The 27,987-nt window shown below is 42.1% G+C and overlaps 1 protein-coding gene across 1 annotated transcript; it reads right to left on the reverse strand.

Annotated features, from left to right (window-relative positions):
• Positions 1 to 3,218: 3,218 nt before the first annotated feature.
• On the reverse strand, positions 3,219 to 27,060 carry PROK2 (prokineticin 2). The gene is made up of 3 exons (XM_077278238.1): positions 26,493 to 27,060; positions 12,957 to 13,082; positions 3,219 to 3,955 (listed from the first exon to the last, which is right to left on the reverse strand). Exons 1-3 carry the CDS (start codon positions 26,571 to 26,573, stop codon positions 3,830 to 3,832), a joined length of 333 nt encoding a protein of 110 aa, XP_077134353.1. The 5' UTR covers positions 26,574 to 27,060; the 3' UTR covers positions 3,219 to 3,829.
• Between the last annotated feature and the right edge of the window lie 927 nt (positions 27,061 to 27,987).

A 27,987-nucleotide genomic window follows, 5' to 3' on the forward strand; every position in this document is an offset into this window, starting at 1 on the left:
CTATCTTTATTGATTTTGCAATTGGTTTTCATTAAAAAGGTTGCGCCTTTTGGCTTTTTGCACATTCAACTTTGATGTGGTCTGTGCTGATAAATCAGTGTTGATGCTTCCGAAATGTGGCAATACCATGGATGGTGAGAAATCAAACCAAAGATGTCACTCGGAGCGAGAATCGCCAAACTACGACTTGTCTAGGAAGAGAGGAATCACTGGAGAAGGACGGAAGAATGGAAGGAACAAGGCGAAGAGAAAGACCGGCAACAAAGTTTCTGTTTTTACAACACAGAATGAATACATGTCCATGATGGGAGTTGTTAAATAATCAATTCTTATCATTTATTACTATTTCTTTCTATGGCGCCATCATGCTTCACGGCGCCGTACAGAAGATGTCGCCTCTTACACGAGTCATTTATTAAAATAGGATATCGCCAAACAGGAAAGCAGGAGGATGACATAAGAAGGGACGATGTCGTTATTCTGATACAGAATTGTTACACCGCAGTATAAACATAGAGTAATAAAATACAGAGCACGACATGGCGGATTATCCGAGGTTTATACATGACTTTACCAATGTAAAATAATTCCATACTATTCATAATCTACAATCTAACATCCACTATATTTACAAATAAATACTGGATCACAATCATTGATACAATCGTCAAGGATTCTGCTACATTGTAGGATTTCTGTTATCAGACAGACCCTAATAAATAGAAGAAAGTGGGAGCAGAAACCCCAGCAACCTTCACTCTGATCATTTTCAGGGGTGTCAATAGTTTTCCCAACATCATTGGTCAACATTGGTGACGGATTCCCTTTAAGAACTCAAGCAATGAGTTACGAGAATGAATATATGAGCGTCAATTTAAAGGGATTGTCTCAGAATCTACAACTCAACTCAGTCCGCCGTGTGCAAATTATTAAAGGATAGGAACACCTTTGGGGGGGCTTTTTATCACTTAATTGCATGTATTTTGGTCTGAAAATATATTTTCTTTTCAGTTGGAGTTTACTAAAAAAAAAATTAGCAATATTTAGATTTACGCGCTCTTTGTATCACTGCACAAGCCTGGCTGCAGAATGAGTCAGCTAAGGATCCGTCAGTGAGCGCGGTCTGATGGGGAGTATGTAACTCATTTATCGGTCTTGTTTTCTGAATTTTTCTTAGCTGATTTATTACCACAAAGATCAGTTCATGTGGCCTTTGAGAGGAACAAAGTCACAAACTCCTGCTCAAAACAAGCTCGCTGACGATTTCTCAGTTATCTAATTCCGCTGCTAGCAATTGGCGGGGAAACAGTTCCAAATTTTTAATAAAAGACAAAAAATATAAAAAAATTTCCATTGTTTCCTTTTTGTTTTCCTGCGCATTGCAGGCTGTAGAAGGAGTTAACTGAGAATTTGTCAGGGAGCTTCTTCTATGTAACTCTGATTATTGATTAATGACCGCTAGGGCCTCATTCACATGTCAGTTTTTCTGACATACGAGAAAACCAGACTGATTAATTTGATCAGACTTTGATCAGAGTTTGGTCATCAGTTTTTCTCATATATGGAGAAAAAAAAAGTTTTGCCAACTTCTCCTATGTGACAGTCCGTGAAAATCAGACCACACTCAGGACCCGTAGATCTGCCTTGCTGATTCTGATCAGCGACTTTTCCGCAGACCGCTCAGTCCATGAAAAATCACAGTCATGCGAGTGGCCCCATAAACTATCACAGATCCATGAAAATCACAGCTAGCACTTGTCTGTATGAGGCCTAAACTCATCTCAACTTTGATGTGGTTTGTAGTCATAAAAAAGCTGAGAAGAGCTCAGAAAAAGACAGATAAAAGTCACAAACTCCTCCTCAAAACCAGCTCGCTGACGGATTCTCAGTTACCTCTCAACCTGCAGCCAGGGATGAATGTGCGGGGAAATAAAAGAGAAACAAACGGTGCGACATTTTTCATGAAATCCTTTTGCAAAAAATGATTTTTGTATATGGGGGGGTCGAACCCTTTTCTTATGATTTTGCAAAACCCCTTTAAAGTTTTGATGAGAGGTGTTCTGGGGTGGTGAGACCTCACCCGATCGCTAAAGGAGCACCTGAAACAAGTCTATGGAGTCAGTCTCCTAGGGGAGCTGTGCGCGGCTGATCACTTCTGCAACTTCATTTTAGCCATTACTGGGGGTCTCACCACCCATCAAAACTTGTCAAAAGTTTTTTCAAATGACAGTCATAAATGCAACAACACTACTGACCGTTATAGGGGGGTAAGTAAAATGTTTGGCCATTTAAAAAAATTTTGGCCATATCAAAAATCTAGGAAAAAGTATTTTCTGGTATGTTATAGATTAAAAAGGTTCTGTAGTGTTCAAAAATCCCTTTGGCACTACTAAGAGATGTCTGATCGAATACTCCAAAGATGGCCATACACCTAAGATGAAAGGAAGGAGACAAACTTCTCCAAGCGGCTATGCTCCCAACATTGCAAAGGATTGGGCATGTTGAAATCCAATATGTACAATCCTCATTTATTCTGAAATCTGTTGTCAGGCTTCCTACACATAATGTTATCTCATTTATTTAACCCCTTAAAGGCATATGATGTACTATGTCCGTCATAAGTCGTCTCCCTCACACTGATCCGAGCCGACATCTTTCCCGGCAGATGATGCTTGTGATAATCAAAAAGTCCAAATCGCCTCTTTTTCTCCCCATTGAAAATTTAAGAAATAAAAAAATAAAAAAAATGCAAATATTTGGTATCGCTAAGTTCGTAAAAGTCCGATCTATCAATATATAAATAAATTAATCCGATTAGTAAACGGCGTAGCGAGAAAAAAAATCCAAAAATGCCATAATTGTGTTTTTTTTCAGCTGTTGTAACAACACATAAAAATGTAATAATAGGTGATCAAAACATTGTATCCATCCCAAAATTATATTAACAAAAACATTGTCTCGTGGTACAAAAAAAAAGCCCTTACACTGCCCCATATCCCGAAAATTGAAAACGTTACGACTCTTGGAAAATGGCGTCACAAGCCGAAAAAAAAATTCAGAATTTTTTTTTTCACCATTTTAAATAGAAGAAAAAATATACGTTTGGTATCTCCGTAATTGTACTGAGCCGGAGAATCAGTTTTGCAGTAAAATGAATGCTGTAAATTAAAAAATAAAAAAAAAGCCCAAAAAAAAATTACTGAATTGTTGTTTTTTTTTTGTTTTGGCTATTTCGCCACACTTGGTCTTTTTTTTCCCCTGCACATTACAAGATAAAATGGATGGATGGTGTCACTCAAAAGCATAACTGGTCCCAAAAAAAAACAAAAAAAAAAAAAACAAGCCCTCCTATGGCTATGTGGACAGAAAAAAAAATAAAGTTATGGCTCTAGGAATAAAAGGAGGGAAAAAAAACAGATGCACAAAAATGAAAAATCACTTGCTCTTTAAGGGGTTAATGTGTATGGTCCGCTTAAGCTGAAGGCTAGGCGGATCAATGACTTTAAGGTTTCGCCATAAATCTCTGTGCTGTACCAAAGGGATGAAACTTCTTTATATGGCCCTCTCATCCTGGGAACCAGCGGAGATCTCACCAATGTCATCTTCTTAAGTGTCCATGGCACAGGAACCAATCAGGAATCACTATTCTGTGCAAATAACAGACAGAAATGCTGAGCTCTGATTGGCTGCTGTCAGCCATGTTTCGCTATTTTAATGAGTCTTTAGCTTTCGACATGGGGGAAACAAAAAGTTTGCAAAAAACTTTTTAAAACTTTTGGCAGCAGGAACCCATCCTTCACAATCACGTTTCCTTCATCGCTGGAACCTCTTAAAAATATATATCGTTGCTCTTTAGGAACGGCAAACATTTATACGTGGCGTCATCCAGCTTTGTACAGGCCAGGTTTGGCAGGCATGGACAGGTGTGGTGCATTCTTTTTCCAAAAAATGGGGTCTGCGGAAATAAAAAAGCACAGATGACATTATGGACTAATGGCAAAACTTCACCCCCCCATCTCCAACATGTCTTATATATGTCATATATTTAAAGGGGTAGTCCCATCTCATAAAATGATGGCATACAACGACATACATGCATATTCCAGACACAACAGAGAGAGGCATACTAGGGCTTAAAGCCGGCGCCTCCTTGGAAGAATAAAATAAATTTTCTCCCTGTAGCTGCGCATTCAGTAAGGAGGCCGAACAACATTGCAATTCTATGAACCTGCAGATTAACTCTATATCTGCAGGTTTATAGTGACGGGAGACATGGCAGGTTCCCTTTAAATCAGGTTGTTGTGTTATATGCACTTTTAAAAAGTTTTTACAAATTATAAAAACAAAATTGGCAATTTTGTAATTTTCACACGGACTAATGGGGATATTTTAGACTTTCTGACTTTTTCAAGAAAAGTTTTCCGCAGTCTTATTATCATCAAAGACAGGATTACAATGAAAGGAAAACACCTCTATACACAATTGTCAACACGGGATCCACCAATCACAAAAAGTCTCTACGAAAATTTGCAAGATTTCTGCTTAATATTTTTAATACAGATTGTGATATGCAAAAAAAAATTGGCATATGTAAAAATAAAAATTCTTAACACAAAAACCTGATTGAATAGATCATTTTCTGATGATTGCTTCCTTTTAAAGGTATATTCACATAGACTTCTTTGAGGAGTTGTTTTTTTGCAGTGGATCAGCTAAAACAAAAAAAAACCTTAAAAATTCCTACTTTGCTGCTCACAAGTTCAGGTTTTCTAGCTTTTTTTCCCCTCTTCTGGTTTTGAATAACGCCAGTTAAAAAAAAAAAAAAAAAAAAAGGAAATACATGCCACTTCTTTGAAGCGTATTCCTCTCTCCAAATTTTACATATAAAGAAATAAATAATAAAGGAGCATTTCCTGAAGTTGTTTACTCTTTAAAAAAAAAAAACTGTCATTTTTGAATGCCTCAAAAATATATATATACAGTACAGACCAAAAGTTTGGACACACCTTCTCATTTAAAGATTTTTCTGTATTTTCATGACTATGAAAATTGTACATTCACACTGAAGGCATCAAAGCTATGAATTAACACATGTGGAATTATATACTTAACAAAAAAGTGTGAAACAACTGAAATTATGTCTTATATTCTAGGTTCTTCAAAGTAGCCACCTTTTGCTTTGATGACTGCTTTGCACACTCTTGGCATTCTCTTGATGAGCTTCAAGAGGTAGTCACCGGGAATGGTCTTCCAACAATCTTGAAGGAGTTCCCAGAGATGCTTAGCACTTGTTGGCCCTTTTGCCTTCACTCTGCGGTCCAGCTCGCCCCAAACCATCTCGATTGGGTTCAGGTCTGGTGACTGTGGAGGCCAGGTCATCTGGTGTAGCACCCCATCACTCTCCTTCTTGGTCAAATAGTCCTTACACAGCCTGGAGGTGTGTTTGGGGTCATTGTCCTGTTGAAAACTAAATGATGGTCCAACTAAACGCAAATCGGATGGAATAGCATGCCGCTGCAAGATGCTGTGGTAGCCATGCTGGTTCCGTATGCCTTCAATTTTGAATAAATCCCCAACAGTGTCACCAGCAAAGCCCCCCCACACCATCACACCTCCTCCTCCATGCTTCACGGTGGGAACCAGGCATGTAAAGTCCATCCAGTCACCTTTTCTGCATCACACAAAGACACGGTGGTTGGAACCAAAGATCTCAAATTTGGACTCATCAGACCAAAGCACAGATTTCCACTGGTCTAATGTCCATTCCTTGTGTTCTTTAGCCCAAACAAGTCTCTTCTGCTTCTTGCCTGTCCTTAGCAGTGGCTTCCTAGCAGCTATTTTACCATGAAGGCCTGCTGCACAAAGTCTCCTCTTAACAGTTGTTGTAGAGATATGTCTGCTGCTAGAACTCTGTGTGGCATTGACCTGGTCTCTAATCTGAGCGTCTGGTAACCTGCGATTTCTGAGGCTGGTGACTCGGATAAACTTATCCTCAGAAGCAGAGGTGACTCTTGGTCTTCCTTTCCTGGGGCGGTCCTCATGTGAGCCAGTTTCTTTGTAGCGCTTGATGGTTTTTGACACTGCTCTTGGGGACACTTTCAAAGTTTGCCCAATTTTTCGGACTGACTGACCTTCATTTCTTAAAGTAATGATGGCCACTCGTTTTTCTTACTTAGCTGCTTGCTTTTTTCTTGCCATAATACAAATTCTAACAGTCTATTCAGTAGGACTATCAACTGTGTATCCACCAGACTTCTGCACAACACAACTGATGGTCCCAACCCCATTTATAAGGCAAGAAATCCCACTTATTAAACCTGACAGGGCACACCTGTAAATTGAAAACCATTCCCGGTGACTACCTCTTGAAGCTCATCAAAAGAATGCCAAGAATGTGCAAAGCAGTCATCAAGCAAAAGGTGGCTACTTTGAAGAACCTAGAATATAAGACACTAGATGGTGGCCCGATTCTAACGTATCGGGTATTCTAGAATATGTAGGTAGTATATAGCGCAGGCTACGTACTATATTTCACAGTGACGTAGTATATAACACAACCAACGTAGTATATAACATAGCTACGTAGTATATAACAGAGCTACGTAGGATGTAACACAGCATACGTAGTATATTGCAGAGCTACGTAGTATATAACACAGCCACGTAGTATATAACATAGCCACGTAGTGTATTGCACAGATATGTAGTATATTGGTCAGCCACATAGCATATAGCAGAGCCACATAGTATATAGCATAGCCACGTAGTATATTGTAGAGCCACGTAGTATATTGCACAAGTACGTAGTATATTGCACAGCCACATAGTATATAACACAGTCACGTAGTGTATTGCACAGCTATGTAGTATATTGGTCAGCGACGTAGTATATAGCAGAGCCACGTAGTATATTGTAGGGGCATGTAGTATATTGCACAGTCGACGTAGTATATAACAGAACCGACACAGCCACATAGTATATTGCACAGCTACGTAGTATATAACACAGAGCACGTAGTATATTGCACAGCCACGTAGTATATTGCACAGCCACGTAGTATATTGGACAGTCACGTTGTATATTGCACAGCCACGTTGTATATTGCCCAGCTACATAGTATATAGCACAGAGATGTAGTATATAACAGAGCCCACGCAGTATGTAACACAGCCCACGTAGTATATAGCAATGTGGGCACTATATGCGTGGTTAAAAAAATACGTAAAATAAAAAATAAACATATACTCACCTTCCGAAGGTCCCTTGAAGTCCTGGCGCCTGTGTGCGGAGTGCCGAGAACAGCCGCGACGTCGGAAGGTGAGAATAACCTTTTTTATTATTATTATTATTATTTGCAACATTAGATCTTTTTACTATTGATGCTGCATACGCAGCATCAATAGTAAAAAGTTGGGGACACACAGAGTTAATAGCAGCGTTAACGGAGTGCGTTACCTGCGGCATAACGCGGTCTGTTACCGCTGGCATTAACCCTGTGTGAGCGGTGACTGGAGGGGAGTATGCGGGCGCAGGGCACTGACTGCAGGGGAGTAGGGAGGGACTAATCGGTCTGTGCCCGTTGCTGATTGGTCGTGGCAGCCATGACAGGCAGCTGGCGAGACCAATCAGCGAAGCGGGATTTCCGTGACGGAAGTTGCAGACAGAAAGACAGACAGAAAGACGGAAGTACCCCTTAGACAATTATATATATAGATAATTTCAGTTGTTTCACACTTTTTTGTAAGTATGTAATTCCACATGTGTTAATTCATAGTTTTGATGCCTTCAGTGTGAATGTACAATTTTCATAGTCATGAAAATACAGAAAAATCTTTAAATGAGAAGGTGGGTCCAAACTTTTGGTCTGTACTGTATATATATAATATAATCTTATGTCACTACTTCCACCAAAGCCTAATCTACAATAACCATAAAAAAAGATAGTTGAAGTGCCAAAATTGCCATTTTTTTCCCTTGTCAAATTATGCAATAAAAGCGCTACAAAATTGGACATACCCCAAAATAATACAAATAAAAACTACGTCTTGCCATGCAAAAAAATAGACAATCTCCATAGACAGAAATGGTGAACATTTTTTTTTCTGGATTTATTTCACCTCTTAAATTAAATAAAATGAAACGATGCAAAATTGGTATTGCTGTAATCACACTGATCTTGAGAGCCATAATGCCAGGTCATTTTTACTACATAATGAACGCTATAAAAAAAATAAATAAATAAAAAAAATCACGGAATTGCATTTTCCTCACTTTTTCACTGCATTTGAAAATTTTCCTCCCATTTTCAGTAAATTATATGGTAAGGGCTGTCCCACACGTCCAGATAATTCCGGTACCGGAAACAATCGGTACCGGAATTATCCGTGTCCGTGTGCCCCTGCGTTTCTGGTGAACATCAGTGTGGCACACGTGTGCCGCCCGTGTGCCCACTGGGTACCACACGCACCGTGCTGGGTACCACACGTACTACCAGCATCTGGAGCTGAAGCCGCGATTCACATGTTCCCTGAAGCAGCGTTTGCTGCAGAGAAAATATGAATAATAGTGTTTAAAATAAAGATCTATGTGTCCATCCTGTGCGCCCCCCCCGCTGTTCTGAAAATACTCACCCGCTCCCTCGTTGGCTGTCGCTGCTTCCTGGTCTGGCCCCATCTTCTCCTGTATGCGGTCACGTGGGGCCGCTCATTTACAGTCATGAATAGGCGGCTCCACCCCTATGGGAGGTGGAGCCACCTATTCATGACTCTAATCGGCGGGCCCACGTGACCGCATACAGTAGAAGGGGCGGCCAGCACAGAACACTGCGAGGGAGGCGGGTGAGTATTTTCAGAACAGCGGGGGGGCGCACAGGGGGTGGGAGGGCGGCGGACACATAGATCTTTCTTTTAAACACTATTATTCATATCTTCTATGCAGCAAACGCTGCTGCAGGGAAGATATGAATGGCGGCTTCAGCACCATGTGGGGGGGACAGCGCTTACTGTAGCGCTGTCTCCTGCACGCCACACGGACTGCACACGGAGAAGGTTGACTTTAATGGGTCCGTGTAATACGTGCGCTCCCACGAACACTGACATGTCTCCGTGTTTGGCACACGGAGACACGGTCCGCAAAAAATCAATGACATCTGCACAGATGCATTGATTTTTATGGGTCTACGTGTGTCAGTGTCTCCGGTACGTGAGGAAACTGTCACCTCACGTACTGGAGACACTGACGTGTGAAACTGGCCTAAAATGAAGGGTCCCACACACCCAAAAATAATACATGCCCTCATGTCATCGGAAAAATATAAAATCACAGTAATTGGTTAGTGATATCACCGGCATTGCTCTTCCTTCTGAAAAAATACGGGCGCCATTAGCTGCCAATTGACGTAAATGTGAAAGGCAAGGACAGGAAAAATGATCTGGTGTGAAACCCTTGTAAATAAGTGCCCTAAATGAAGCAACATAACGTAGTTTATTATCTATAAATGTCTGTGGAAAATGGTGCTCTGCCACCTCTGCCTGTCCACCTTCTTGAAAACTACAACTTCCAGCATATTCCTGTCAGGCCCATGCTGGGAGTAGTGGTTTTACAACAACTGAAAGGCCTTTATTTTTGTGACAAACATTGGAAATATCTAAACCGTATAATAGTAAAATTGCCTTTGTTGCCCATAGCAACCAATCACAGTGCAGCTTTCATCTAGTTATGTGCTCTGGTCAAATGAAAGCTGAGCACTGATTGGTTGCTACTGACAACAAGGCCTACATTTTCTTTTTCCAGATGAGGCCCAGACCCTCCATTTCAGGCAGCTAAAATTAGGGACAGCTCCAATTTTATGTTGCCCTTCGGTGTGTTACAGTTGGCCCTTTTCACTTTTGATTTTTTTTTCCTCCTTGTCTTCACAAGACGCTTTTTTATTCTTGCGGTACTAGCTGCAGTTTTTACTGTTATCACTGGACCATACCACTTTTTGATCTTTTTATTCAATTTTTTTTTTGAGGTGAAGTAAATATATAAGAAAAAAAAAGATAGATTTTTATTTCATTATTTTTTAAGGGTTCATACTACTCGTATACCCTTTTTAGTTCATTTTTTGGGGGTGAGGTCGAGGTGAATAAAAAATAGCAAAACTGCTTGTTCTATATTTTATTTTTTCCTTCCTGTTTTGTATGGTTTCACATAGTTACTTATGTGGAATTACTACATATGCTTTTTATATATATATATATATATATATATATATATATATATATATATATATATATATATATATATATTTATTTATTTATTTATTTATTTTTTTTAGATTTTATTCCATGTTTTGAAAAAAGGAGTGAAATTAATTTTATATATTTACATTTTAAAAATATTTTTATTTTTTACGATTTTGTAATAATTTCCCCAGACGCAGACGTAGGAACTTTCAGTAGGTCCCCTGGTTTGCAGTGACCATAAAATTCACACCTTGCAATCACGTTACAGTGCTTCTAGGGGCACCTTCCCCATTTCTATCCTCTTTAAAGCGGCGAACATGATTGACCACAGCATCTAAAAGTGTAAACTGCTGTGATCGGAGCAAACTCTGTTCATAAGGGCTCGCTCACATTAACGTATAAAAAAATATGTTTCTCCTGAAAAGTTGGACTTGTGGAATCTGTATGGTTCAACTTATGTCATGCAAGTTTGTGATTTTTTTTTTATATTTTTTTTTCCCATCACCTGCATAAAGCTATTTTACATATATTAAAGCCATCTTATATATAGATAGATATTCTGTTTCACAAGCCCCCTACTACATATAAAAAAACTTTCACAATTTAGTGCCTGTCATGTTGCACTAAAGGGTGTTTAACCGTATTAAACCTATTAATTAAAAAAATGACAGGGTCCCCACTATTTTTCATAACCATCCAAGGTAAAGCAGACAGCTGCAGGCTTATATTATCAGGCTGGGAAGGTCCATCGCTATCTGACCCTTCCCAGCGTGAAAAAATAAGTCCGCAGCTGTCAGCTTTCCCTTAGGCTTCTTTCACACTTCAGTTGTTTGGCGTCAGTCAGCTCCGACATAGTGACGGATCGACGGATCCGTCACAATTGTTGAGAAAACGGTTCTAACGGATCCGATTTTTTGACGGATCAGTTACTTGGTGGTTGTCTGGGAAAAGTATCTACTTTTTGGAGCATGCGCAATTGAAAAAGCGGATTGGGGCGACGGATCCGCCGAAATGATGGTCGCGACGGATCTGTCGCCGATAGGCGGCCATTCTATGGAATGAACACTGGTGGATATAGAAAAATACGCCTGAGCACTCACCGGTCCTGGAGTCAAAGATTCCTTTATTAAATATCCATATACATCTTCACGGCACGGGGGAACAAGGCAGTGTGAGGAGTGTGCAGGAGGAGACGACGGGCGCGCGAAACGGCCGTCGTCTCCTCCTGCACACTCCTCACACTGCCTTGTTCCCCCGTGCCGTGAAGATGTATATGGATATTTAACAAAGGAATCTTTGACTCCAGGACCGGTGAGTGCTCAGGCGTATTTTTCTATATCCACCAATGTTTGATCCTATGTTATTCTACGCTAAGCACCTCCTGTCATGCACCGGATTAACCATTGATTGATCAGTCTCCGGCTAAACGTCTCGCAGGACTCTACAGCTGTGCGGCTTCTTTTTGTTCTTTTGCAATTTATTGGACATTCTATGGAATGGCGGACGCGACGGATCCATCGTGAACCGCCATTTCGGCGCAGACAAAAAACGTTATAATGTCCGTCAATGTCTAGACAACGTCCGCCAAATTTTGACGGATCCGTCGCATGGCGGATAGAACGGACGACCATCCGCCACAATCCGTCGCTAATGCATGTCTATGGGAAAATAGCGGATCCGCCAAAAAAAATGGCGGATCCGCTATTTGAGGAAAATGGCGGTTTCAGACTGACGCCAAAAGACTGAAGTGTGAAAGAGGCCTTAGGTGGTTATTAAAAATATAAATTATTTAATAGGTTGAATAAGGCTAAATACCCTTTAGTGCACATGAAAGGCACTATGGGGTGAAAGTTTATTATCTGTAGGGTGCTTTTAACCTTAAATTTCTACATGTCATCCATCTATTTTATATATCTATCTATTTTATCTAAATATCTACTCTATCTATCTATCACTATATATTCCTATTCTGAGGGTTGTGGCTTTGAATTTACTGTACTTAGATGATGAATTTCCTGGTTTCTTTGAGATGTGTACAAGAAAAAAAAGCCGACGGCATACGCATGATACGTGCACTCTGCCATGCATAATTTTCGGGCGTATATGCCTACTGGAGGTGGACACTCGGACACAGTCTATTATGTCTGAGTGTCAGCCTCGAAAATGATGCACGGCAAAGCTCACGTTTGCTCTGCCAGCACCACTATAGTCTATGGCCCCATCGGCGCATATGTCCAAATTCCATTTTACGGGGAATTTCAGATGTAAGCCTCGACGGGGCCACTGAAAGGATGCCGAAACGCAGCGTGAAAGCACTCTAAGGATAGTGCGCAAGGTCATATGAGGCTTCCATAGAGGGTCATGTTACCTATATTGTTCCAATTTATGGCACATGTACTATGGTTCATAGAACCATATTGAGGGTCATATGGTGATGTGTTTCCAGACCTGGTCTGTGCATGGACCTTTGGGCCCCATACACATCCTATAGTCATGTGCATAGAGGCTGGAGACGCATGAAGCCCCTATGCTCTTTTTCTTGCAAAAAATAAGACTCATTAGTATTGTCCTATGTGTCCTATACACTTATATTGAGCAGTAATACGCTTGTGAGCACGAGTCCTTCAATTGCTCATGTACCCCGCCAATAAAGTCAATTTGTTTGGTGTTTTAATCCTCAATTATGAAGAATTAGCAGCCATGACAATTAATTATCGGTGAGCACTTACTTTATGACTTAATGGATGGCAGTCATCCCCTTCATTGCCAAGAGGAGTGCACATCCGTAAGCTTCTTATCCAGAGGCTGACAGCGCAGCACATCCCTCCTCCACACTGTAGATCCCTTTCACATGCCTGAAAGTAAAAAAAAAAAAAATGAAAAAAACAAAATGCATCATGAAACAAAAGTCTAAGGAATGCCATTATGTGCATAGTCCTTGTACGGCAGAAAAAAAACGACAAAAACATATTCAGATCAGAAAGATTTTACTGATCAAGGTGAATGGAGAATGTGTTGTTTACAGGATCATTAGTCAGCCATTAATATTTTTGTCGAATACAATACATACAATACACCAGATATAGCGGAGCTGGTTGATTTCACACTTTATTTTAGCTTTAATTGTACAAGATTAGAACAGTGGTGACCCGCCAATGGCAGCATGCCACACGACTGCTATGGGGCCCTTAAGCCGGGGGCCCGGGGTCAGCGCGGAAGTGCTACTGAAGCAGCAGTGACTCGCCTGCGCAGAAGAACAATTACGCCAGTTCCTATAGAAGGACAGAAATGGTAAATATAATCAAACTATTGCAGGGCGCAGGCGCAGGTTTCCGGGGCCACCAGTGCACGTCACAGGCCACTGTGACGCTGATGGGAGGGGGGTGGTGCGCAAATGGACACTAGAGGCAGAGTTTTCTTTCCGGCACCGCACACCCCGGAGCATGTAAGAACTTGTTAATATATACAGCATTAAAAGATGATATCTCGACAACAAGACCACAGCAATGAGGCATACAGGTAGGAATATTTGAACAATTCTATCACCTGTATGCCCATATTTATAGCTTAGAAACATCTCAGGGGGTGACAGATTCTCTTTAACAGTGAGAAATTTGTGATGGCCATATTACTGTTGTGAGATAGCGCTTACTGCATGTGTTGGGGGACACTCACTTAGCAACGGGATTCAGTCACACAGGCACGATTTTCTCTATTAAACAGTCTATGCGGTTTATTATGGCATCATCAACTGGGTCATGCACAGTCCATTACACTTCATGGAACACAATAGGCACCAACAGATGACATTAAATTGCAGCTTTAACTTAAATACTTCATATACAGCTTTAACTCACAGTTCAGTACACCCGCCAGCCCTCCTTGACTAGTTCCCAGGGGTGTCCGTACACCGTATCAATGTCTCTACTCATATAGCGCACACGACATTGATTCGCAGTCTCTAAACACGCCGGACCTCACTTCGTCCAGTTACCGTGGGAGACCACACAGTTCATTACTGACCCCTTGTCAGTGCACACAGTTCCCCATACTCTGGGTTACCTTCCAGGAGCTCCTGCTCCACACGCTGTCTCCTGTCGGTACTCTCTCTCTCAGGGAAGCTGCCGAACTGGGATCACCATCTTGGACCATTGTCCATTGACCATTGCTCACCAGGCCACCTGCCAGTCCAGATCCTCAGCTGTAGCTCGCCCATTGCAGTGCCATCACAGACTCTGCATACACGCCTCTCCCATGTACTCTTCAGAAAGTCCTACTCCCAGGATCTTCCAACACAGGCCTCTTAGTGCACTATTCAGGGATCCGATCCTACTCCCAGTATCTCCCAACACACTAGTCTTCAGGTCCACTGCCTCTCAGTGCGCTATTCAGGGATCCGGACCATGCACAGGACCTCCCAACACACAAGCCGTCCAGGGCCTACACACTCTCCATCACAGAGACCATGTGACCACACCATGGTCACATTATGTACCTGTAACCACTCCCATAGGTGGGAGGTGTGTGTGGTTAGGCAGACCTGCCCAGCTCTCCAGCTAACCCTGCAAGCCTCCCTTTACAAACGATACAAATACTTGTGGGACTACAGGTCCCAGAACAACAACATTACTTCAGGCTTACAGCGCAGACTCCCTCTGCAACACATACCGGCCATTTACAATCATGCCGGACACTGTTTCATTATCACCATTACAGATACGCCTCCATGCGTATCCCGAGGAACACACACAGTGCCCCCTAGCTGCAGCATGGGTCACTGCATCACACTTTATAAAGGACTATGGTGAGAGCATTATACTGTATGGAGAACTATGGGGTAGGCATTATATTTTATGAACTATGGGGAGTGCATTATACTGTACGGAGGACTATGGGGAATGCATTATATTGTATGGACTATGGGAAGTGCATTAAACTGTATAGAGGACTATGGAGAGTGCATTATACTGTATGGAGAACTATGGGGAATGCATTTGTAAAACCCCAGGTAACCGGTTGTTACAGTGATGTTGCCTTCCCTGTTGTGAATTTGGATTCTGGGCTCCCCCGGTGGCTACTGGTGGAATTGAACTTGTGACATCATCTTCCCTGTTCACCTGTTCTGATTAGATCTGGGTGTCGCTATATAACCTGGCTTCTCTGTTAGATGCTTGCCGGTCAACAATGTTATCAGAAGCCTCTCTGTGCTTGTTCCTGCTCCCAGACATCTACTAGATAAGTTGGACATTCGTCCATGTTTTGTTTTTGTATTTTGGTTCCAGTTCACAGCTGCAGTTTCGTTACTGTGTCTGGAAAGCTCTTGTTGATCAGGAATTGCCACTCTGGTATTATGAGTTAATGCCAGAGTCCTAAAGTAATTTCTGGATGTGTTTTGTTAGGGTTTTCTACTGACCATGAAAGTATGCTTTCTGTCTTCTGCTATCTAGAAAGCGGACCTCAAATTTGCTAAAACTATTTTCCTGCTGCGTTTGTTGTTTCATCTCATTTCACCGCCAATATATGTGGGGGGCTTCTGTCTCCTTTTGGGCATTTCTCTAGAGGTGAGTCAGGTCTTATATTTCCCTCTGCTAGCATTATTTAGTTCTCCGGCCGGCGCTGGGCATATAGGGATAAAAAGTAGGACATGCTACCTGGCTACTTCTAGATGATGCGGTAGGTTTAGTTCATGGTCAGTACAGTTACATCTTCCAAGAGCTTGTTCCTATAGAGGCTTATGCTAGTTCTCTGGCCATGGAGATCATGACAGTTTGACCGGCCCACTAAAGGGTTAAAATCCTTGGCTGAGAAAGGAGAGAAATAAGAAGTCTGCTGAGAGTTTTTTTTTTTTTTTTTCCTCTGTGCTCTTAATTGGATCACTTGCCAGTCTGTCTATGCTGCAGTCTTTCTTTTTTTTCTCTCTCCTTATAATCTTTGAATGGCTTTGTGTTCACCTGTTAATAATGGATCTTCAGAGTGTAACTGCAGGTTTGAATAATCTCACCACGAAAGTACAAAATTTGCAAGATTTTATTATTCATGCTCCGGTATCTGAGCCGAGAATTCCTTTGCCGGAATTCTTCTCAGGGAATAGATCTAGCTTTCAGAATTTTAGAAATAATTGTAAGCTATTTTTGTCCCTGAAATCTCGTTCTGCTGGAGACTCTGCACAGCAGGTTGGGATTGTGATTTCCTTGCTCCGCGGCGACCCTCAAGACTGGGCTTTTGCATTGGCACCAGGGGATCCTGCGTTGCGCAATGTGGATGCGTTTTTTTTGGCCTTGGGCTTGCTGTATGAGGAACCTCATTTGGAACTTCAGGCAGAAAAAACTTTGATGTCCCTATCGCAGGGGCAAGATGAAGCTGAAATTTACTGCCAAAGATTCCGTAAATGGTCTGTGCTTACTCAGTGGAATGAGTGTGCCTTGGCGGCTACTTTCAGAGAGGGTCTCTCTGATGCCATTAAGGATGTTATGGTGGGGTTCCCTGTGCCTGCGGGTCTGAATGAGTCCATGACAATGGCCATTCAGATCGATAGGCGTCTGCGGGAGCGCAAACCTGTGCACCATCTGGCGGTGTCCACTGAGAAGACGCCAGAAAGCATGCAGTGTGATAGAATTCTGTCCAGAAGCGAGCGGCAGAATTTTAGACGGAAAAATGGGTTGTGTTTCTATTGTGGGGATTCTACTCATGTTATATCAGCGTGCTCTAAGCGTACTAAAAAGCTTGATAAATCCGTTTCCATTGGCACTTTACAATCTAAATTTATTTTGTCTGTGACCCTGATTTGCTCTTTGTCATCTATTACTACTGACGCCTATATCGACTCTGGCGCCGCTTTGAGTCTTATGGATTGGTCCTTTGCCAATCGTTGTGGGTATGATTTAGAGCCTTTGGAAACTCTTATTCCTCTGAAGGGGATTGACTCCACCCCATTGGCTAATAATAAACCACAATACTGGACACAAGTGACTATGTGTATTAATCCGGATCACCAGGAGACTATTCGTTTTCTAGTGCTGTATAATCTATATGAGGATTTGGTGCTGGGATTGCCATGGCTGCAGTCTCACAACCCAGTCCTTGACTGGAGAGCTATGTCTGTGTTGAGCTGGGGATGTAAGGGGACTCATGGGGACGTACCTTTGGTGTCCATTTCATCATCTATTCCCTCTGAAATCCCTGAGTTCCTGTCTGATTATCGTGACGTCTTTGAAGAACCCAAGCTGGGTTCACTACCTCCGCACCGTGAGTGCGATTGTGCTATAGATTTAATTCCGGGTAGTAAATACCCAAAGGGTCGTTTATTTAATCTGTCTGTGCCTGAACATACTGCTATGCGAGAATATATAAAGGAGTCCTTGGAAAAGGGACATATTCGTCCATCGTCATCTCCCTTAGGAGCCGGTTTTTTCTTTGTGTCAAAAAAAGACGGCTCTTTGAGACCATGTATTGATTATCGGCTTTTGAATAAAATCACGGTTAAATATCAATACCCATTGCCGTTGCTGACTGATTTGTTTGCTCGCATAAAGGGGGCCAAGTGGTTCTCTAAGATTGATCTCCGTGGGGCGTATAATTTGGTGCGGATCAGGCAGGGGGATGAGTGGAAAACCGCATTTAATACGCCCGAGGGCCACTTTGAGTATTTGGTGATGCCTTTTGGTCTTTCTAATGCCCCTTCAGTCTTCCAGTCCTTTATGCATTATATTTTCCGCGATTTTTTGGATAAATTTATGATAGTGTATCTGGATGATATTCTGATTTTTTCGGATGACTGGGACTCTCATGTCCGGCAAGTTAAGAGGGTTTTTCAGGTTTTGCGGTCTAATTCTCTGTGTGTCAAGGGTTCTAAGTGCGTTTTTGGGGTTCAGAGAATTTCCTTTTTGGGATATATTTTTTCTCCCTCTTCCATTGAGATGGATCCTGTCAAGGTTCAAGCTATTTGTGATTGGACGCAGCCCTCTTCTCTTAAAAGTCTTCAGAAATTTTTGGGCTTTGCCAACTTTTATCGTCGATTTATTTCTGGTTTTTCGGATGTCGTTAAGCCATTGACCGATTTGACTAGACAGGGTGCTGATGTTGCTAATTGGTCCCCTGATGCTGTGGAGGCCTTTCGGGAGCTTAAGCGCCGTTTTTCTTCTGCCCCTGTGTTGCGTCAGCCTGATGTGACTCTTCCTTTTCAGGTTGAGGTCGACGCTTCTGAGATCGGAGCTGGGGCAGTGTTGTCGCAGAAAAGTTCTGACTGCGCCGTGATGAGGCCTTGTGCCTTCTTTTCCCGTAAATTTTCGCCCGCTGAGCGGAATTATGATGTTGGGAATCGGGAGCTTTTGGCCATGAAGTGGGCGTTTGAGGAGTGGCGCCATTGGCTCGAGGGGGCCAGACATCAGGTGGTGGTATTGACTGACCACAAAAATTTGATTTATCTTGAGACCGCCAGGCGCCTGAATCCTAGACAGGCGCGCTGGTCATTATTTTTTTCTCGGTTTAATTTTGTGGTATCGTACCTACCAGGTTCTAAGAATGTTAAGGCGGATGCCCTTTCTAGGAGTTTTGAGCCTGATTCACCTGGCAACTCTGACCCCACAGGTATTCTTAAGGAGGGAGTTATCTTGTCAGCTGTTTCTCCAGACCTGCGGCGGGCCTTGCAGGAGTTTCAGGCGGATAGACCGGATCGTTGTCCGCCTGATAGGCTGTTTGTTCCTGATGATTGGACCAGTAAAGTCATCTCTGAGGTGCATTCTTCTGCGTTGGCAGGTCATCCTGGAATTTTTGGTACCAGGGATTTGGTGGCAAGATCCTTCTGGTGGCCTTCCCTGTCACGAGATGTGCGAGGCTTTGTGCAGTCTTGTGACGTTTGTGCTCGGGCCAAGCCTTGTTGTTCTCGGGCTAGTGGATTATTGTTGCCCTTGCCTATTCCTAAGAGGCCTTGGACACACATCTCGATGGATTTTATTTCAGATCTGCCTGTTTCTCAGAAGATGTCTGTCATCTGGGTGGTGTGTGACCGTTTTTCTAAGATGGTTCATTTGGTTCCCCTGCCCAAATTGCCTTCTTCTTCCGAGTTGGTGCCCCTGTTTTTTCAAAATGTTGTTCGTTTGCATGGTATTCCTGAGAATATCGTTTCTGACAGAGGAACCCAATTTGTGTCTAGATTTTGGCGGGCATTTTGTGCTAGGATGGGCATAGATTTGTCTTTTTCGTCTGCTTTTCACCCTCAGACTAATGGCCAGACCGAGCGGACTAATCAGACCCTGGAGACATATCTGAGGTGTTTTGTGTCTGCTGACCAGGATGATTGGGTTGCTTTTTTGCCATTGGCGGAGTTCGCCCTCAATAATCGGGCCAGCTCTGCCACCTTGGTTTCCCCGTTTTTCTGTAATTCGGGGTTCCATCCTCGATTTTCCTCCGGTCAGATGGAATCCTCGGATTGTCCTGGAGTGGATGCGGTGGTGGAGAGATTGCATCATATCTGGGGGCAGGTGATGGACAATTTAAAGTTGTCCCAGGAGAAGACTCAGCTTTTTGCCAACCGTCACCGTCGTGTTGGTCCTCGGCTTTGTGTTGGAGATTTGGTGTGGTTGTCTTCTCGTTTTGTCCCTATGAGGGTCTCATCTCCTAAGTTTAAGCCTCGGTTCATCGGTCCGTATAAAATATTGGAGATTCTTAACCCTGTTTCCTTCCGTTTGGACCTCCCTGCATCCTTTTCTATTCATAACGTTTTTCATCGGTCGTTATTGCGCAGGTATGAGGCACCGGTTGTGCCTTCCGTTGAGCCTCCTGCTCCGGTGTTGGTTGAGGGTGAGTTGGAGTACGTTGTGGAAAAAATCCTAGACTCCCGTGTTTCCAGACGGAGACTCCAGTATCTGGTCAAGTGGAAGGGATACGGCCAGGAGGATAATTCTTGGGTCACTGCATCTGATGTTCATGCCTCTGATCTGGTTCGTGCCTTTCATAGGGCCCATCCTGATCGCCCTGGTGGTTCTGGTGAGGGTTCGGTGCCCCCTCCTTGAGGGGGGGGTACTGTTGTGAATTTGGATTCTGGGCTCCCCCGGTGGCTACTGGTGGAATTGAACTTGTGACATCATCTTCCCTGTTCACCTGTTCTGATTAGATCTGGGTGTCGCTATATAACCTGGCTTCTCTGTTAGATGCTTGCCGGTCAACAATGTTATCAGAAGCCTCTCTGTGCTTGTTCCTGCTCCCAGACATCTACTAGATAAGTTGGACATTCGTCCATGTTTTGTTTTTGTATTTTGGTTCCAGTTCACAGCTGCAGTTTCGTTACTGTGTCTGGAAAGCTCTTGTTGATCAGGAATTGCCACTCTGGTATTATGAGTTAATGCCAGAGTCCTAAAGTAATTTCTGGATGTGTTTTGTTAGGGTTTTCTACTGACCATGAAAGTATGCTTTCTGTCTTCTGCTATCTAGAAAGCGGACCTCAAATTTGCTAAAACTATTTTCCTGCTGCGTTTGTTGTTTCATCTCATTTCACCGCCAATATATGTGGGGGGCTTCTGTCTCCTTTTGGGCATTTCTCTAGAGGTGAGTCAGGTCTTATATTTCCCTCTGCTAGCATTATTTAGTTCTCCGGCCGGCGCTGGGCATATAGGGATAAAAAGTAGGACATGCTACCTGGCTACTTCTAGATGATGCGGTAGGTTTAGTTCATGGTCAGTACAGTTACATCTTCCAAGAGCTTGTTCCTATAGAGGCTTATGCTAGTTCTCTGGCCATGGAGATCATGACACTTCCCTTTGGAGAGGGTAATATCATGCTTGGAGGGAAGGAGAATTCCCTTTACCAGGTAACGCACCTACATGCAACACATTCTGAATCCAGGCCAGAAGGGGAGCTCTGAACCCGGATTCAGGGGAGCTTCCCAAGCTTTATGTATTCTGGTTTGGAGGAGGAGTTAGACAGTTGGTCCAGAGAGACCAAGAGAGAAGGAGTCTGTAGCAGACAGTAGAGGAGTGAGGGCACAGAGTGGAGCCGTGCAGCCAGGACTGAGTTGCAGCTCCAGGAAAGAAAGATAGCATGAAGGGTTGTAATGTAGTGAGCATCTGAGGAAAGGAGCACAAGAGAAGGAAAGAGCTTAGAAGGGAACTGTGACCGGGCACCCTCTGAGCTGAAGGGCAGGAACCGGGGTCCGGGAGCCCGAGGCTGGGTTGTACTCTAGGTTGCACAGCAGGACCGGAGTGTAAATGACTTTATGTAGTTTGCCCGCGCCCACACCTGAAGGTGCAGCAGTACATGAAGAGCCCGGTTCATGATAGAGACCCTATAAAAAGGCTTGCACTGCCCACCATACGGGTAACTGTCCCAGGACAGGAGTGAGAGGACCTTGTATGGAAGCCACAGGCAGCAAGGACCTCGCATACGAGCATGAGTAGGAAGGCTTACGGACCTCACCTGGGAGAGGGATCTACCTTTGCCTCCAAGCCGGCCGGACCTTATCACCACCTGTTGCTGGTACCCTGGACTGTGGCCTGATTCGACCAGTAAACCAGGTAAAGATTTTACAACTCTGTGTCCCCTATTTATTAGCCGGCATCCACCACACCATCCTTGCTATACACCTTGGGAGCCCTGGGGACCCCGCTTCACCTGTGGGAAGCGTCACCATCTTGCTGCAGTAACATCACCCCAGAGGACCCCTTTAAGCAGTGTCAGTCACCTCTGACTGAGAACCACAGGTGGCGTCACGAATACAAACTTTATTAAACCCTTTAAAGACTTTCCCTTTTTACTTCAGTGCCCAGGGCCACGGACTGGGTCGCAGGCACCGTGAACACCCCTTTAATTGTGACCGGATCCGATACAGAGTACCCCACTGCCCTGGCGGGCGACTCATATTATATTGTATGGACTATGAGGAGTGCATTAAACTGTATGGAGGACTATGGGAAGTGCATTATACTGTATGGAGAACTCTGGGAAATGCATTTTATTGTATGGACTATGACGAGTGCATTAAACTGTATGGAGGACTATGGGGAGTACATTATTCTGTATGGAGGACCAAGGAATTCATTATATTGTATGGACTATAGGGAAAGCATTATATTGTATGGACTATGGGGAGTGCATCATACTTGACTATGGGGAGAGCATTATATTGTATGGACTATGGAGAATGCATTTTACTGTATGGAGGACTATGGGGCTGATTATACTGTATGGACCATGGAGGACTTCGGGGAGCGCATTATACAGTATGGAAGACTACGGGTCGTGCATAATAGTATATGGAGGACTATGGGTAGGTGAGCTGTCATCACATGTAGTGATTGGATCCTGTGTTATCTACTATAGAGGTGTTATCAGTCATTGTACAGGAGGAGGAGGTGAGCTGTGACATCACCTATTGTGAATGGTGGATCCTGTGTTATCTACTGTATACAGAGGTGTTATCAGTCATTGTACAGGAGGAGGAGGTGTGCTGTGATATCAGCTATTGTGAATGGTGGATCCTGGGTTATCTACTGTATATAGAGGTGTTATCAGTCATTGTACAGGAGGAGGAGGAGGAGGTGAGCTGTGACATCTATTGTGAATGGTGTATCCTGTGTTATCTACTGTATATAAAATTGTTATCAGTCATTGTACAGGAGGAGGAGGTGAGCTGTGATATCACCTATTGTGAATGGTGGATCCTGTGTTATCTACTGTATATAGAGGTGTTATCAATCATTGCACAGGAGGAGGAGGTGAGCTGTGACATCACCTATTGTGAATGGTGGATCCTGTGTTATCTACTGTATATAAAGGTGTTATCAGTCATTGTACAGGAGGAGGAGGTGAGCTGTGACATCACCTATTGTGAATGGTGGATCCTGTGTTATCTACTGTGTATAGAGGTGTTATCAGTCATTGTACAGGAGGAGGAGGTGAGCTGTGACATCACCTATTGTGAATGGTGGATCCTGTGTTATCTACTGTATATAGAGGTGTTATCAGTCATTGTACAGGAGTAGGAGGTGAGCTGTGACATCACCTATTGTGAATGGTGGATCCTGTGTTATCTACTGTATATAGAGGTGTTATCGGTCATTGTACAGGAGGAGGAGGTGAGCTGTGACATCACCTATTGTGAATGGTGGATTTTGTGTTATCTAAAAAATGTTACATTTTGTCTAGAAGTAAAATGAAAAAGTATCATTCACTCTTTGAATCATCAGCCTTTCTTGCGCCCCCACAAAGGAAGTTAACTCACTGCTGTAGCCAATCATGTTTTCATGTACAGCATGTGACCTCTAAGGACTGTGATTGACTGCAGCGGTCATATGATAGATGTACATGACATCATCACTTCCAGTACCACAGAAGTCACAATGCGGGGGCAGCCAAGGTTATACCTATTTCTTTATTTTAGATCATTCTGTGCTCCTGGGCAAATGTAAAAAAAAAAATAAAAAATCCCAGAAAATCCCTTTGTTGGAGCTGCAATACTAGACAGAACCTATGGACAGATGTGACGTCTTGGCGTTTTCTTTAAACAGCGCATATCCCATGTCATTTAAAGTAATGAGACTGTCTCAAACGCAATATGTAAAGTGGATTTCTAGGAAACCAATGAAGCTTGTAACAAACACCGTAAATATGCAGGGAACACTTTATCCTATCTGTGCAATGTTTCTTCCCTGCATCACGTAATGTATTAAAGCAATGGCCACTCAGATTACACAAATTACCCAATCATGTGGATTTGGCCATTAACCCATTAATTACTGGTCTTAAAATCAAAACTTTCCCCAAGCTCTCCTTTTGTGGAAAGCTTTCTTCTTACATATTCCTGACCTACCCCACATTTCTGCAACTATGGTGGTGTCCCCTGACTTTTCACTGACCCTATATAATATACCGTATATTAATTCACTATATAATGAGTAGTTAGTCTATTGCAGACCACATAATGGTTGCGCAAAATCAGTGATGGGTCGTCCTTGGTGTTGTCACTTACCATGGATAAATAACAAGTAATAATATTATTATTATTACTATTAACAACAACCAAGTAAATTAAATAGATACAATACAAAATTAATCAATACAAAATAAAAATAAATAAATAAAAATAATTGAATTTAAAAAAAAATAACCCAGAAATTGCTAAAGTTGGAAAAAATTGTAAATGTCTGGAACTTGATTCTAGCACATATCTTAAGTATAAAAAAAATGATGAGACTGATGAAAAAAATTATCATATTTTAGATTATTATTTTTATTTTGTTTATGACTAGCTAAAACACAGAATCTTTCTGGTGCTAAGTATGCCGGATTGGAGAAAGTTTACTGAGTTATTACTGTAAAATCACAATATTCCATAGCTATGTGCTAATAGTGATTTAGTGAATGCGTTAACGTGATAATATTACTTGTCCTCCCTCCACAATTGCTTTACGCTCAAAGTAACATTGTGTTCTCTGACCGAAATGATCCCAAATCCAGTAATTAGCGGAGATACAGATATCTGGATATATTTTAGTAAATAACCAAAATATAGATTTTTGCAGAATATCCTTTATTTAATAGTGATGGCGATCTATGGCATAGATCCTCAGATATCCTAAATTCTCAACTGATCCTTCATTTCTTGTCACCCATTCTATTAACTATATGGTTGATTTGTGACCACTATTAATCCATTTGCTTCCCCAGATGCTGCTTTTTTATTGCCTTCTTTCTTTTAATTTATATTTTGGGATTTTTTTTTGTGTGTGTGGTTTAATTTATCGGTCTAGTTCAATTTCGCAAACCCTATAATTAGTCATAATTAATTTTAAAAACCCTCCCGGAGAATTTCATGATTCTTCAATTGCGGAAGTCGAGTCAAGCAAGAGGCTACTACATTTACACTGAGGAAATGGAAAATCCCAGTCGGCTGAGTGTTGTTTACATAGAAAATGGTAAATCCAAGGAGTAAAATCCTAGTAGAATAAAAAAAGACTGGAACACACATGTAGCAAGAGGTCTCATGAATCAAATATAGACTAGGTAGCCAAAATGTTGGTATAAAGTCTATGTGCCTACGTTTAGACAATTAGTAAGAATAGGAAAGACTCAAGTTAATCGACATTCCCATTAAACCAGACTCAACATTTTGTTTTTCCTCAGTCTGTGATTGTGGAGTTCTACATGGGTTTTGGGAACATTATGAAAATTGGCACCAGGGTCAACACCAAATTCTTGGCTTCTAGGTCAAGCAAGCATGGGATCCCAGTGCACATGGGTATCGGAGAACTATAGGGGAACAATAAGACAAGCTATCTATGTTTCCAGACAAAAGCTAGGGACCTCAAACGTCAAAGGTGACCTGGTCACCCATCTTTTTTAGTAGGACTTTCTGGTGACCTGGTCACCCATCTTTCAGTTGTAGGACTGTTGGATGAGATATTGCTCCTGTTCTAGTTGAGATAAAGTACATTACTGATTCTTCATCCATTCTGTAGTCCCTAAGCTTTCCGAGTACAAGCTTAAGCTTGAAGTAGTTCATCAAATGAACAACGGGTGGAAAAATGTTCCATAAAGTATATAGATAATTTAAAGTCCCCCATAAAGTTCTAATAATGACAAACCGCTTATTCTTCAGCCAAAATGAAATCCTTGGGAATTTAAAAACAATATATGGTCCTTTTGGTATCAGGTAGACTCAAACAAAAGGACCTCAAATTACTGTAGGGGAGAAACATCACTGTGAAACTGAAAGAAAAGACCTCAACCAAAGATAGGACATTCTAGAAAAACACTATTTGTATGATCACGAAGAGTCTAACAGAGTTCATAGAACTTCGTAATAATACCTCAACGAGACGACCATCAACAATTGCACTGAAAAGTGGTTTTCTAGGGGCATAGTAACCTGGAAAAAGATGGACAGTATGCATAATAAACCTTGTCTAGATTAGGGGTGGATGTCTCAAAGAAAGTGTCCAGTATGCAAGAGAAGATTTCAACCAAAGACAGGTCATTCTAGGAAAAACACTAATTTTTAGGATCCACAAGAGCTAATAGAACTTCATGGTAATACCTCTTTGAAGCCACAACAGTTGAGTTGAAAAATTGTCTTCTAGGAGTATTGTCTTCTAAAAGAAGATAATTAATATATGGTGGAAATGAAAACCTTGTCAAGAATAAAAGGTGCTCTTCTCAAAGAATGTGGCTGGTATGCATAATATATGGTGAAAATAAAAACCTGGTCTAGATTAAGTAGCAGTCTTCTAAATCTGTTGTTTCTTTTTTTTTTTTAGATGTTTTTTAGTACTTACCCCAGTGATGACTGCAGTTTCTCCAGATGTTAGGAGTAGGAAAGCGCCAAAGACGAGTGATAGTAACTGTACTTTTCTCATAATAATTGTGAAGATGGAGATGGGAATTATATAGATCCGAGAGAAGCTCCTTGGGGGACGTCCAAATGAGACCAGATGCTCAACAGAAGAACAATTGTTGAGTAGATGATGGGTCTGAGGAGAAGTCTTGGTGGCTTTGCAGGAGCTGAAGAAAGTGTGTTCTGACTCCCTGACTTTCTCCAGTTACTTGAGCTGTTATAAAGCTCGGCTTGCCATTCAAACCATCCTCCATGACTCAGAGAGCAAGATAAAGCTCAGCACAATGATGTAGTAGGTGCCAATCACAGGGTAGGAGACAAGCAGTAAATTCCGCACCCACACCCACTAGTCCCAGCTCTTCTGTTCATTGGTTGTAAGAGACATCAGCAGCAGAAGTCACAGTTCTGAGAAGAGGAGTTTACAAGGTTATTTCATTCCATTTCTGTTTTTCACGTGCCCCCTCTTCAGCTGAAGTGGTGATGTGAATGGATGAACAAAAAAGCATGAAGAAGATAAGGCTCCAGAGGTGGCACTATAGTGGTTCCACATCAGGGTATTGTGAGCAGGAAATTACCATCGCCTCACAGAACATAAGGATTATTTATCACCAGGCATATTCACTTACTGTGAGAATAGCAAAGAATATTTTTGAATAGCTTTACTTGCCATTCAGCTATATTTCTCTTATGTTAATAGAATGTAAATATTGTTAGAACTTTTACACATTATGTGATGAGCCTATACCTACTAAGACACCCAAAAAATAGATATTATGGGATTGTCTACCTTTTCAAAATTAAAAGTACACAGTGACTCCACCAGCAGAATATTGAGTGCAGCTCTGGAGTATAATGAGTATAATACAGGATGTAACTCAGGATCAGTAATGTAATGTATGTACACAGTGACTGCAGCAGCAGAATAGTGAGTGCAGCTCTGGGGTATAATACAGGATGTAACTCAGGATCAGTAATGTAATGTATGTACACAGTGACTGCCCCAGCAGAATAGTGAGCGCAGCTCTGGAGTATAATACAGGATGTAACTCAGGATCAGTAATGTAATGTATGTACACAGTGACTGCACCAGCAGAATAGTGAGTGCAGCTCTGGAGTATAATACAGGATGTAACTCAGGATCAGTAATGTAATGTATGTACACAGTGACTGCCCCAGCAGAATAGTGAGCGCAGCTCTGGAGTATAATACAGGATGTAACTCAGGATCAGTAATGTAATGTATGCACACAGTGACTGCACCAGCAGAATACAGAGCGCAGCTCTGCGGTATAATACAGGATGTAACTCAGTATCAGTAATGTAATGTATGTACACAGTGACTGCACCAGCAGAATAGTGAATGCAGATCTGGGGTATAATACAGGATGTAACTCAGGATCAGTAATGTAATGTATGTACACAGTGACTGCACCAGCA

The sequence above is a fragment of the Ranitomeya variabilis genome, chromosome 8, assembly GCF_051348905.1.
Source record: "Ranitomeya variabilis isolate aRanVar5 chromosome 8, aRanVar5.hap1, whole genome shotgun sequence".
Taxonomy (NCBI): Eukaryota; Metazoa; Chordata; class Amphibia; order Anura; family Dendrobatidae; genus Ranitomeya; species Ranitomeya variabilis.

Bases quoted from the DNA above. Each gene is read 5' to 3' on its own strand.
- PROK2 (XM_077278238.1), bottom strand. From the start codon at position 26,573: ATGAGAAAAGTACAGTTACTATCACTCGTCTTTGGCGCTTTCCTACTC. The intron at 13,083-26,492 runs GTAAGTACTAAA...TTTTACTTTCAG, and splicing joins AAACTGCAGTCATCACTGGG to GCATGTGAAAGGGATCTACA. The intron at 3,956-12,956 runs GTAAGTGCTCAC...TTATTTCCGCAG, and splicing joins GCCATCCATTAAGTCATAAA to ACCCCATTTTTTGGAAAAAG.